Below are 12,532 nucleotides of genomic sequence, written 5' to 3'. Positions count from 1 at the left end.
GAGAGATAGAGCACAGTGGGTAGGGTGCTTGCAGACCTGGGTTCAATATACAGTACCCTATATGGTTCCCTTGGCACCACTGGGTGTGGCCCAAAAGTAAAATAAAAACCAACCCCAGAATAGAGGTGTTTGTGTTCAGGACAGCATTTCAGTCAAAATAATAAGAAAAAAACTGGGAGGCTCAAAATCATTTATGAAAATATTACTGACTTACTATTATGACTTACAATAATGTTGATGATAGTCTCATGTATATACCATTTCAACACCAGACCACCAAGAGAGTACCCACTAGGAAGTAAAAAATCATTTAAATAAAGAGATTAAGCTTTCTGTGCAGACATAGACTGTTCTGTAGTTAGAAAACTTAGGAGAAAACTTAGGAGAATCTATGGGAAAAGTATTAGAATTTTGGTTAGCTAGCCTATATCAAAACCTACTTAAAAATTAATGTATTCCCAGTCACCAGAAATAAAGTGTAAAATATAATAGGAAAAAGATTGTAGGACAAAAATATATAGCTATTCCTATGGAAATACCTGTGAAGAAAAGAGTTAACAGTACAGATCTGAACTACTAGTCTTACATAACTCAATTTGCAAGGTTGGCCCTTGCTGGTATTTGAGAACCTGACTGGCTTTCTACACTGATCTAACACTTTCTCCAAATGGACAGCCTGATGCCCTAAACAAAACATTATTATTATTATGGAAATATCGTATTTTTCGCTCTACCTGACCATAGATGCACATAATTTTTAGATGCTCTTCTCCCCTGTACTTAGGCTTCAGCTCCAGGCAGTATTCGCTCCATAAGATGGACTTTTGGTGGGGAAAAGGTGCATTTTATGGTACAAAAAATATGGTAAATACAAAATAGTCATTAAAGAACTAAAAATAGAACATAAGTATATGAAGCATTATATTGAGAGTTGGGGAACTGCAATACTAGCTCCTTACCTCATTCATTCATATATTTAACACAATTCCAATCAAAACATCTGCACGGATATTTTTAGTGATTTTAATAAGTAAATCCTACAATCACTATGGAACAGCAAAGAGCCAAGAATAACCAACTGTGAAGAAGAACAGATGGTAGAAATTTCCCAGTCTAGGGTCAGAAGTTACTCTAAAGATACAGTAATTACACAGCAGGGAGGTTATCTTAATGAAGCTTTTTATGGAATTTGACAACATGGCTCGAACATTTATAAAAGGAAGCAATGCCTAAAATAGCCAAGACATGTTGAATGGAGATGATCAAAGATCCTTAACAAATAGTAAGTTTTATAAAGCTATAGAAAGTGCACTGGTAAAACTTAGTATGAGGAGAGGTAACAGCAACAAATAATAGAACAGAAAGCACAAAATAGATCTGACTATAAGTACTTCACATACTAGACCTGAGATAATCAGTAAGTGTACTGGAGAAACTAACGATCTCCCACAAATAAGGGGAAACTAATTTTAAATCTTAGTCCCAGACTATTCTCTATACTCTTCTGTAGTTTTGAAATACTTTACACTAAAACTTAAGTTTGGCCAAGTACATACACTAAAATCTATTCTATCAGTAAACCTTGAGCCAATAATCCTAATTCATATGCTCAGGACCCAAAAAAAGCTATGAAATTATGTTTTTAAAAAGCAATTATACTTAACTTTTCATCAACTGTTTGAATAATAAGAATCTCACCTCATAGATTCTGGCTATTCCACAAAGTAGTGTTACTTCTCCTGGAAATCTTTCTAAGCCTTGTTTGAAAAGATTTAAAGCAGTCATTGGTTGATCCAATGAATTGTATACCTAAAACCAGAATACATACATTCAATGAAATGACTGGTTTTTAAAATATCTGTATTAAAATTGGAGCAAAAGGACAGTAGGAAAGGTACTTGCTTTGCACAAGACAAACCTGGATTCAATCCCCAGCATACCTATGTTTCTCTCAGCACCATCAAGAATGATCCCTGAGTACAAAGCCAGGACTTAGTCCTGAGCTCAGCTAGATATGGCCCCAAACCAAAATATAAAAATTTAGAAAATAAGTGTTTATTATGTCATTTATAATTATTGCATAATAAAAAGTTATCTCCTAAATATTTAATTCATTTTCATACACATATATAAATAATTTCCAACAAGGATACTATAGTCTTATCTCTACATGTCATATATGAAATAATCATTCTTTATTATTGTAGTCTTGCTATTGTCTTTGGGACTGGGGAAAAATATAACAAGGACAAGAGAAAATAATTTTAGACTAGAATAGACATGAAGATGCTGATGGCTGGCAGTAAGGAACAAATTTTGGGGCCGGGTAGGTGGCGCTGGAGGTAAGGTGTCTGCCTTGCAAGCGCTAGCCAAGGAAGAACCGCGGTTCGATCCCCCGGCGTCCCATATGGTCCCCCCAAGCCAGGGGCGATTTCTGAGCACATAGCCAGGAGTAACCCCTGAGCGTCAAACGGGTGTGGCCCAAAAACCAAAAAAAAAAAAAAAAAAAAAAAGGAACAAATTTTGAGATTAAAAACAGAGATGATTGGGACCACAAGAGCTGGGTCAGCACTTGAGAGCTTTGATTTGTTTCTTTGTTTGATTGCTTTGGGCCACAGAAAGCAGTGGTCAGGGTTAGTTCTGACTGCTCTTAGGAATTATTCCCGATGGTACTAGGGTGCCATATGGGATGCCAAGGATTGATCCTGAGTCACATAGCAGATTTTGTTTTTCACCATAATGCAGATAACTATTTTAATAAATGATAGTCAAATAATGAGAAATGAGCATCATTTTTAAGCTGCCAGAAAAAAAAACTTACCATGATGTTTAGAAATAAGACTTTATAATATATAAGAGACTTTACATTTAATTTATAATGCATAGAAAATAAACTTAGATATCAGATGTTTCAAAGATTTTTTGGAAACCACTGCACAGTAAGTGAATATGTTTCTAACTTTCATTTTCTTTTTTGGCAACCTAATTTCGATACTTTGTTTCAGAAATAGTAGCACTTCCTTTTACATATATCTCATCTCTTTTTGAACCCTTTTAACTTTAAACATTCTTAAAGAAATAGCAGGATAGAGCTGGAGAGATAGTTTAGGAATTAAGGCACTTGCCATACATGTAGGCGTCCTGGGTTTGATCCCGAGTACAGAGTTGGGCGTAGCCCCAGAACACAACCAGGAGGCCCCCAAATACCTCCTACCACAATAAAAAAAAGAAAACAAAAAGAGCAGGACATCATAACTCCTACTTCACCAAATGTTTCTTTGAAGATCAACATGGTGAGCACGAGAACTAACTTGGTCCCAATGCTGAAAACATTCAATGGTTGGTTGGTTCCTCACTAACAACCTTCCATGTGGCTGTGGGCGGCACTATTCTGATTCTGTGAGTGGGCTCCAGAATCAGAAAGACCTGACTTGGAATACTGGTTTTTCACCAGCACAGAACTCTAGAAATCTCACTCTTTTTAAATCCCCCTTTCTTAGGACTCCAAAGGCAATGATCAAATACCCAGTCTGCAGGGTTGCTAAATTAAACTACATCCAGAATGAACCTGGTACAAATATCCAAGCCAGTGGCACTCAGCAGGGAAAAAACTCCAAGGAAAACCCTCAATAGGGCAACCTTGTTCTCTCAGTTGTTCAGGTAGGAGACAATGTGGTGGGAAATGAGAGTCTTTCTGAGACCTCATACCTGAGAGGATGACAGAGAAAGAGCCCAGGGCATTAAGCCTCTAGTGAACATTCCTTTGAGGGGGGTTTCTTATTTTTCATGGCAAGTGATTCCTTCTGAGTCAGTTACCCTCCATAAGTTGCCACTTATTCCCATGCTACAAAGGAAAATAAGTCTGAACACATTAATTTGTCAAATATTCCTGAAAAAAACTGGCAAGGCTCTCTCCACCCCATGCAGAATTGGAATATTTATTCTGGAAAGAGATTTCGCTGAAAATTAAGAATACTTACTTTAGCCAAATAGAGAAATGTATCTACCATTTCCTGCTGCTTCAGGGCTGATCTGAACTGTTTCTCTGCTTCCCGATACATTCCCAGCCTAAAAGAATAACCATTTAAAAAGTTAAACACGGCACTTAAAAATCAATACGACCACATTTATTCATCCCCTGGGGTAGCAATAGAAACAAATTACATCTGTAAGAGAAAGCATGAATCAGATAATAATACCAGATATGCACATTAATAGAAACATGTATGTTTTTAGATGTTGGCAAGAAGTTGCCTGTTTGCCATATTCATTGTCCAGGTAAACTACAAACACAGCACAGAAGGTCATGTGAATCCCCATTGTAGCAGGCTGCATGGCTGCACATAAACCAGGTCAAGCCAAGTCAAACACAAAGAGCTTATGATCAGTTGGACATATGGCAAGTGACCTGGATAAATGCTGCAACTCCATGTTTCACTATAAGACCTAACAGGAACAGGCCTTCGAAAACACCTTCTGCTCTGAAATAAAAATCCATTTCTTAAAGGCACCCATAAATAATTGTAATATAAACTCTACTTAGTTACTAGTAATATGGCTATACCACCTTTCTGTTCTAAACATATCTCTTTTCTTTTTTTAGTACCTTACACTAATAGTTTTGTTATTAATGTCAATACACACTGTTACCAGGATGCCACTGTTAAAGCATACTTTAGCTATCCTTAACATAGCAGTTGGATCTTCTCACAAAGCCTCATCCCTAACAGCTACTTAAGTAATTTATGATCATATTTTTATTTCTGTGAAATAAAGTCAGAAAAATACAGTTACGTTCCACAGATCTACTTTCATTTAAAGACTTGAAAGAATATCTTTGATCCTTCCTAATTCAAGCCTCAAGCTCTGGAATGGTTATATGCAAAGAGGTATTAGATGATGTGGGATTGAAAGGCTTGAATTATGCCCAACACCCCCCCCCATGGCCTAAAGTTAAGTGAAGTATAAGGCCTCACTTTGTAAAAGATCACATTTTTTTTTTTTTTTTTGGTTTTTTGAGTCACACCCAGCAGCGCTCAGGGGTTACTTCTGGTTCTACATTCAGAAACTGCTCCTGGCAGGCTCGGGCGACCATATGGGATATCAGGATTCGAATCACCACCCTTCTGCATGCAAGGCAAACACCCTACTTCCGTGCTATCACTCTGGCCCCAGGTCACATCTTTTTTTTTTTAGTCACTGTGAATTACAAGTTATTCATGACTGGATTTCATGCATATAATATCCCAATACCAATATATTCACCAGTGTCTGCTGCCTTTCACCAATGTCCCCAGTTTCCCTCCCATTCACTAGCCTGTTTCTATGACAGGTATTTTTAAAAAATAAATTTTTGGTAGTGGGTTACATAACATTTACAAGAAGTTCGTATCAAATGTTTTCTGAAAAAAAATGGCTTATACATATTATTTATATATATCATATATAAATACAGATAATTCAATAGAACATCAATTTTAACCAACAGCTAAAGTTCAATAATTGAGTGCCATAAACATCTAATAACCAGAATAGTCTGTTTAACTTGATCCAATAAGTTGTCTCAAAAATTATTTTTAAAGAACTTAAATCAAAAGACATATCTTAAGCAAGAATATAAAACATAAGCAGACCTATTAAAGTGATGGAGAGTTGAAGAGATGGTTCATAGGATGAGACCACATACTTTGAATGCAAGAGTCCTTGGTTTGATCCCTGGCATCACCTGGTCTCCTGAGTGCTCCATCAGCACAACCAGGAAGGACTCTGAGCACCCATTTTGGGTATGTGGAATTCATAAAGTAAAACAAATAAAGAAATAAGCATACAAAACAATGGTGATGGAAGAACAAATCAAAAACAATAAACAAAGATATTTTTAAAAAATGACCAGTCGCCTGAGAGACAGCATGGAGGTAAAGCGTTTGCCTTTCATGCAGAAGGTCATTGGTTCAAATCCCGGCATCCCATATGGTCCCCTGAGCCTGCCAGGAGTGATTTCTGAGCGTGTAGCCAGGAGTAATCCCTGAATGCTGCCGGGTGTGACCCCCCCACAAAAAAAAGTAGCCAGTCATCAAGCTACTGAAAACCAAAGAAAGGGTGAAATGACATGTCATATTTTTTTTTATTATTGTATCCTCAAGCACTTCTAGGACTTCTAGAACTGCCTCTAAAATTTCCAAGAACAAACTTAATTTTGGGGTGATTTTGCAAAAGAAATAAGATTACAGGGGCAGGAGACACAGTACAGCAGGTAAGGTGCTTGTTTTGTAACTGGCAACCTAGTTTTGATCCCCAGATCCACTTATTATTCCCTGAGCACTCTAAGAAATTATTCCAAACACAGAGCCAGGAGTAAGCCCTGAACATTAGCTGAGTGTGCACCCCCCCCCCAAAAAAAAGGGAGAGTATGAAAAGAAAGCCTAAAAATAATGAAAACATCAATAAAATTCATAACCATGGATCAATGTCAGTTTCAGAGTCCAGAAATAATCCTCACCAACTGGCAATTCTTCTCTCCTATTTAATTCACTAAATTCAAATATCAATTGAATGCATATTTATGGTAGTAAGAAGATGCAAAACTGAAAATAAAAAAACGTCCTAAAAACACGAATAAAGACTGAAACAAAATATGTACACAAATAAATTTAAATAAGTTTCATTGTATTAACATGACCAATAAGAATGGTAGCCTTAATTTCAACTGAAGAACAAGGAGGCATTTCATTCTACTTACATATTCGTTTTTCCTCCCAGGACAAGGATTAATTATAATTAGATTACAGGACATTCACAAGAACTGAAGTCCACATTGATTTGAATTAGAAATATTTATCTCTACAAATTATAATTAATTGGAGCTGGAGAGATAGAACAGTGGGTAGGGCTCTTGCCTTGCATGCAATAAACCCAGGTGCAATCTTTGGCATTCCATATGGTGTGATTCCTGAGCTCAGAGCCAGGAGTAACTTGTTGGAGCAGACAAAAATCAAACCCACCAAAAAAGACAAAATTTAATTATTAATTTGTCTTTTCACAATCATATATCAGTATTAGGTAACTAGTTTTAGATTTTCTTTCCTTGATGCAATAAAAATATATTCTTAAATTTTTTGGGGTCCACACCCAACAGTGCTCAGGGGTTACTCCTAGCTTGAACTCAGGGATCACTCTTGGCAGACCCAGGGTACCATCAGGGATGCAAGGGATCAAACTTGGGCCACCCATGCGCAGTCAAATACCCTACCTGCTATACTATCTCTCTGGTCCCTATATTCATAAATTTAACTATACCACTTCAACCAATTTGCTTTAAAATGTCTTTATGCATAAAATAAATTAATGAAAAATTAATGAAATTAATTAAATTAATGAAAAACTTTTAGGTCCAGAATTGCAGATACAGTAAGGAAAAAAAAAGAAAAAAACTATGAGGTACCCTCACGCCACAGAGATTGGCGCACATCACAAAGAATGAGAACAAGCAGTGCTGGCGGGGATGTGGAGCCGAAAGGAACTCTTATTCACTGCTGGTGGGAATACTATCTAGTCCAACCTTTATGAAAAACAATATGGAGATTCCTCCAAAAACTGGAAATTGAGCTCCCATACAATCCAGCTCTACCACTCCTAGGGGTATACCCTAGAAACATAAAAATACAATACAAAAATCCCTTCCTCACACCTATATTTGTTGCAGCACTATTTACAATAGCCAGACTCTGGAAACAACCAAGATGCCCTTCAACAGACGAATGGCTAAAGAAACTATGGTACATATACACAATGAAATATTATGCAGCCACCAGGAGAGATGAAGTCATGAAATTTTCCTATACATAGTTGTACATGGAATCTACTATGCTGAATGAAATAAGTCACAGGGAGAGAGAAAAACGCAGAACAGTCTCACTCATCTATGTGTTTTAAGAAAAATAAGACATTTTTGCAGTAATTCTCAGAGACAAGAGAGGAGGGCTGGAAAATCCAGCTCACTACATGAAGCTCACCACAAAGAGTGATGAGTGTTGTAAGAGAAATAACTACATTGAGAACTATCACAACAATGTGAATGAATGAGGGAAGTTGAAGCCTGTCTAGAGTACAGGCAGAAGTGGGGTGGGGAGGAGGGAGATCTGGGACATTGGTGGTGGGAATGTTGCGCCGGTGTAGGGGGGTTTTCTTTGCATGACTGAAACCCAACTACAGTCATATTTGTAAGCAAGCTGTTTAAATAAAGATATACCAAAAACAGTTGGGCTCTGGGGCTGGAGAGATAGCACAGCAGTAGGGTGTTTGCCTCACAAGTGGCCGACCCAGGACAGATATTGGTTCTAATCCTGGCATCCCATATGCCCCCCACCCAGTGCCTGCCAGGAGTGATTTCTAAGCACAGAGCCAGGAGAAACCCCTGAGCACCTCCAGGTGTGGCCCAAAAACCAAAAGAGAAAAAAGAAAAAGAAAGCTGGGCTCAAATTTTTGTTCTACTATTAACTAGTTACCTAAGTTCAAACACTTTCCTTTATTTCTATGGCTGTTTCTCCCACTGGGACAGGCTTCACTTTTTTTTTTTTTTTTTTTGGCTCACACCCAGCAGTGCTCAGGGGGTTACTCCTGGCTCTATGCTCAGAAATCGCTCCTGGCAGGCACGGTGGTGGACCATATGGGACGCCGGGATTTGAACCACGGACCTTCTGCATTAAAGGCAAATGCCTTACCTCCATGCTATCTCTCCGGCCCCAGGCTTCACTTATTTATGTGTTTGTTTGTTTTTGGTTTTTGGGCCACACCCATTTTACAATCAGGGTTCTCCTGGCTATGTGCTCAGAAATCACTCCTGGCTTGGGGAACCATATGGAACACCAGGGGATTGACCGCAGTCCGTCCTAGGCTAGTGCTTACAAGGCAGATGCCTTACTTCTAGCACCACCTTTCTGGCCCCCATCATTTCTTTTTATAAGGTGCTGGAAGACTAAAATCAGATAAGAAGCATATAAACAAGTTGTTCTATACTCTAAAGCACTTTAAAAACATGAAGCTTCAGGAAACTAGACCTGAGATCAAGAGGAGTGTGAATTAGAAGAATCAAATCTACACTAGGGTATGTTCTTAACTAGGTTGTGGTATAAAAATCATAGGTTCTCTAGATTCTGCTTCCTCAAACAAAAAGATGGTGCTGGGCATAATAGACTCAAAGTGTCTCCCTTTTTGGCTCAAACTTTTATTATCTTACCAAAAAGGTTTTTTTGTTTCAATTTTTATTTATCTATAGGGGCCAGAAGTTTGGGCCACATCCAGTTATGTTTGGAGCTTATTCCTGGCTCTGGACTTAGGAATCACTCTTTTTGTTTATTTGTTTTTGTTTTGGGGCCACACCTAGCAGCGCTCAGGGGTTACTCCTGATTCTACACAGAAATCACTCCTGGTAGGCTCAGGGACCAAATGGGATGCCAGGAATCCTAGGTCCATCCTGGGTTGGCTGCGTGCAAGGCAAACACCTTACCGATGTGCTATCTCTCCGGCCCCTAGGGATCACTCTTGAAGATGTTCATGGGACCATGGACCATTGTAGTGCCAATGACCAAATCCAGTTAGGCTGCTGGCAAGGCAAGCACCTTAGACACTACTTAGACACTCCACAACTAAAGTTTATTATTCTAAAGGTATCAGCGTTCTTAATGCTGCCATATGATTAAGCAAATGCTTTCTCTAGTAAATCCAATCAGTTTTTATTTCTCAGGACGAAATCTATATTCACCAAAAAAAGGCATAAGAGTTGGAACTCTGTTATATATCCCCTACACAAATGATCAAATTTTTACCTGTAGTAGCACTTTCCAATCTGTACTTTCCACCACCAGTCCTTGTACTGAGAATGCTCTGTGGAAAGGGCCGCCAAATCCAAAGCCTTTGGAAACAATTCATTTTAGATTAGAATTTTCTTCTCTGACAAACAACAGAAACAGAGATAATGAAATAAACCATGTAATTAGCATCAATCAAAACATGCAATAGAAATCAGACAGAAATTCGAGTTGCCCATGTTTCCAGATGGCCCCATCAATTTTCCCTAAATAATCATTTCCAGAGCCAAGGGCTGACAGCAGATGAGAAGTAAACACTGATCAAAGGGAAGCCAATGTTCAGTAGATTTGAATATGATCTTAATATACAAGGTACAAATGTTATATTAAAATCTATAAGGTTTTGCCCTCTCCCAATCAAAATGCCTCCAAAGCCATTGCAAGTTCACACTGTTGTGTGTGTCAGTGCTGTGTGATGTTTGCTATCTGAGTCCCCTGGCAGGCCCATGTTAAAGACATATGTGGAGAAATCGAGGAAAAAATAAAGAAATCAAGTAAGCAGATAGAAATTTGGAGAGCAAGATCATGAAGAGTGAAGGGAGTGGAGGTACTTAGATAACTGCCATCATGAATCACCATTATCACATTAGCTGGACGTCACTTACAATCCAGTTATCCTTGGGTCAAACTTTCCTTGGCTGAAGATAGAAAAATTTCTTAATTGCTTTCATATTTAACATCTGCTTATCCCTTTCTCTCTAATGTCTTCCAGTGCGTCCCCCTGAGTTTAGTGATGATTAGGCATGAGAGGTCTAAATGGAAATTAGGATTTTCTAAAGAGTAAGTGGAAACAGTTTGCACCAAAAAAAGAAAACAATTCATTCTTTACACAAATTGGATACACACAGAAATCTAAAGCTTCTGCAAAGATGTGCAGACTACAAACTTGGTTACCTGGTTAGAAAAGACAATAAAGTATTGTAATACTTACTATTCTTTCTTTGAATGTTGGAAACTTTCACTTTTTATTTGATGCTAATATGATCATGATATCCAAAACTCAAAGTTAACACATTTTAAATTCTATTATCTCAGAATACATTCCATGTATTATCCCTTTTTAAATATTAACCTTTTCTGTAATGAATGTCAGAAGAACTCATTTTTAATTTTCTACTATAAAATTAATGTTTTCCTTGTAGTACCATCTTCTCTTGATCCAGAGGATATTTTTAATAAGTTCTAAAGATTTACTTTTAAGAATATGTATTCTTAGAATACATTCTGATGTGTGTGTGTGTATGTGTGCGTGTATGCACATGTGCCTCACAAGAGGTGGTGTTCAAAGGGCCCAGAGAGCCTCTTGGTCAATGCAGCTGGACGTCCAATGTGGGGACCCCAAAATTTGGTGCTGCTCAGGCCCTCTGCTGAGATTATCCCAGGCACCCAGAGGTACTGGGGGCAGGAGTGACCTTTAGAGCTGCTCCCAGCAATGATCAAAAGAACCAAGGCTGGCAGCATGCAAGTTATGTACCTTAAGCCCTGTACTCTCTCTGGCCCCCCGAGAAGATTCTAATATGTACATTATTTATAAAACATCAGAATTATGCTGGGGTCCTAATGAACTTGAAAGATCAACATATCTAATTGAAAGTTATGGAAATTGAACTTAATTCTATACTAAGTTTCTCAGTACCTGGGAAGTTGCTTTTCCTTTCTACTCTACTTTCCAACAAACTTTTCTACCTTCTAAAAAAAAAGTCATGGAAATTAAAAATTTAAAAAATAAGCTGCACATTGCTTTCATAGGCTTATTACTTTGTTGGTTTGGGAGACACACCCAGCAGTGCTCAGGACTAACTACTGACTACTCTGTGCTTAGGGATCACCCCTGGTGGGGTTCAGAGGATCATAAGTGGTGCTAATGGTCAAACATGGGCCAGATGAAAACCTTTTCCTGATAGACTATCTTTCTGGTTCATCATATGCTTGTTTTCCTTCCCTCACCAAAGCCAGAAATGAAAACGGATGCAGAAAATGAGAAAACAAAGCACTGAATGCAAGCATTCAAGTTGCATTATCTCTGGAAATATTTGGAAAATGTATTTCCATCAGTTCAACTCAGTAGTACATTATAAACATCCAAATACAATAACTTAAACTATATTAAAGCAAATAAATCATACTCATTCTCATGGTGAATATTAAGACCTTCTATTTTTTAGTAAAATATGTCATTCTAAGATCACTTAAGTACTCTAATTTTCCAAAATTAGATTTAGCTTATCACAGGCTGTTAATCTGCTTTTAGATATGGTTCTGAAACAAAGCTTTCTCTGTAGTATCCATATGCGTGCATTAAACAAATTAAGAAAACTGACATGAATTATTAACACGAATTTAAAATGGCTTACAAAACATTAAAAATAGCTGGATAATACACCAGGTAGGGCATTTGCCTTGCACAAAGCTGACCTAGTTCCATGCACAAAGCTGGCCCAGGTTCCATCCTCAGTATCCCAATTAGTCCCCCCAAAACAGCCAGCAAAGATTGAGTGCAAAGCTAGGAGTAACCCTCTAACATTGAAGGGTATGGCCCAAAACAAACAAAAGTGAAACACTTAAGGGGTAGAGAGAGAGTATAAGGGTTAAGATTAAGTGCCTTACATCCCAATGACCCAAATTCAAACCCCTCATACAACAGATGATCCCTCAAGGACCACATG

General features: G+C 37.9%; 1 protein-coding gene across 2 annotated transcripts in view; it reads right to left on the bottom strand.

Moving 5' to 3' along the window:
• Window positions 1–12,532, bottom strand: part of TTC8 (tetratricopeptide repeat domain 8) — a 68,875-nt gene that overhangs the window by 18,925 nt on the left and 37,418 nt on the right. The window contains exons 1-4 of one of the 2 annotated variants that reach the window (XM_049769833.1): window positions 10,472–10,556; window positions 9,825–9,910; window positions 3,981–4,068; window positions 1,699–1,809 (exon numbers count right to left, since the gene is read on the bottom strand). In XM_049769833.1, the coding sequence (XP_049625790.1) occupies window positions 1,699–1,809; window positions 3,981–4,061 (192 nt within the window). In that variant the 5' untranslated portion in view covers window positions 4,062–4,068; window positions 9,825–9,910; window positions 10,472–10,556. Of the gene's footprint in view, window positions 1–1,698; window positions 1,810–3,980; window positions 4,069–9,824; window positions 9,911–10,471; window positions 10,557–12,532 lie in introns of those variants that run through there. The other variant, XM_049769832.1, reaches the window with a different exon arrangement.

This window comes from Suncus etruscus, chromosome 3 (assembly GCF_024139225.1).
Source record: "Suncus etruscus isolate mSunEtr1 chromosome 3, mSunEtr1.pri.cur, whole genome shotgun sequence".
Lineage (NCBI taxonomy): Eukaryota > Metazoa > Chordata > Mammalia > Eulipotyphla > Soricidae > Suncus > Suncus etruscus.
This window is presented reverse-complemented; position numbering and strand designations above follow the sequence as displayed.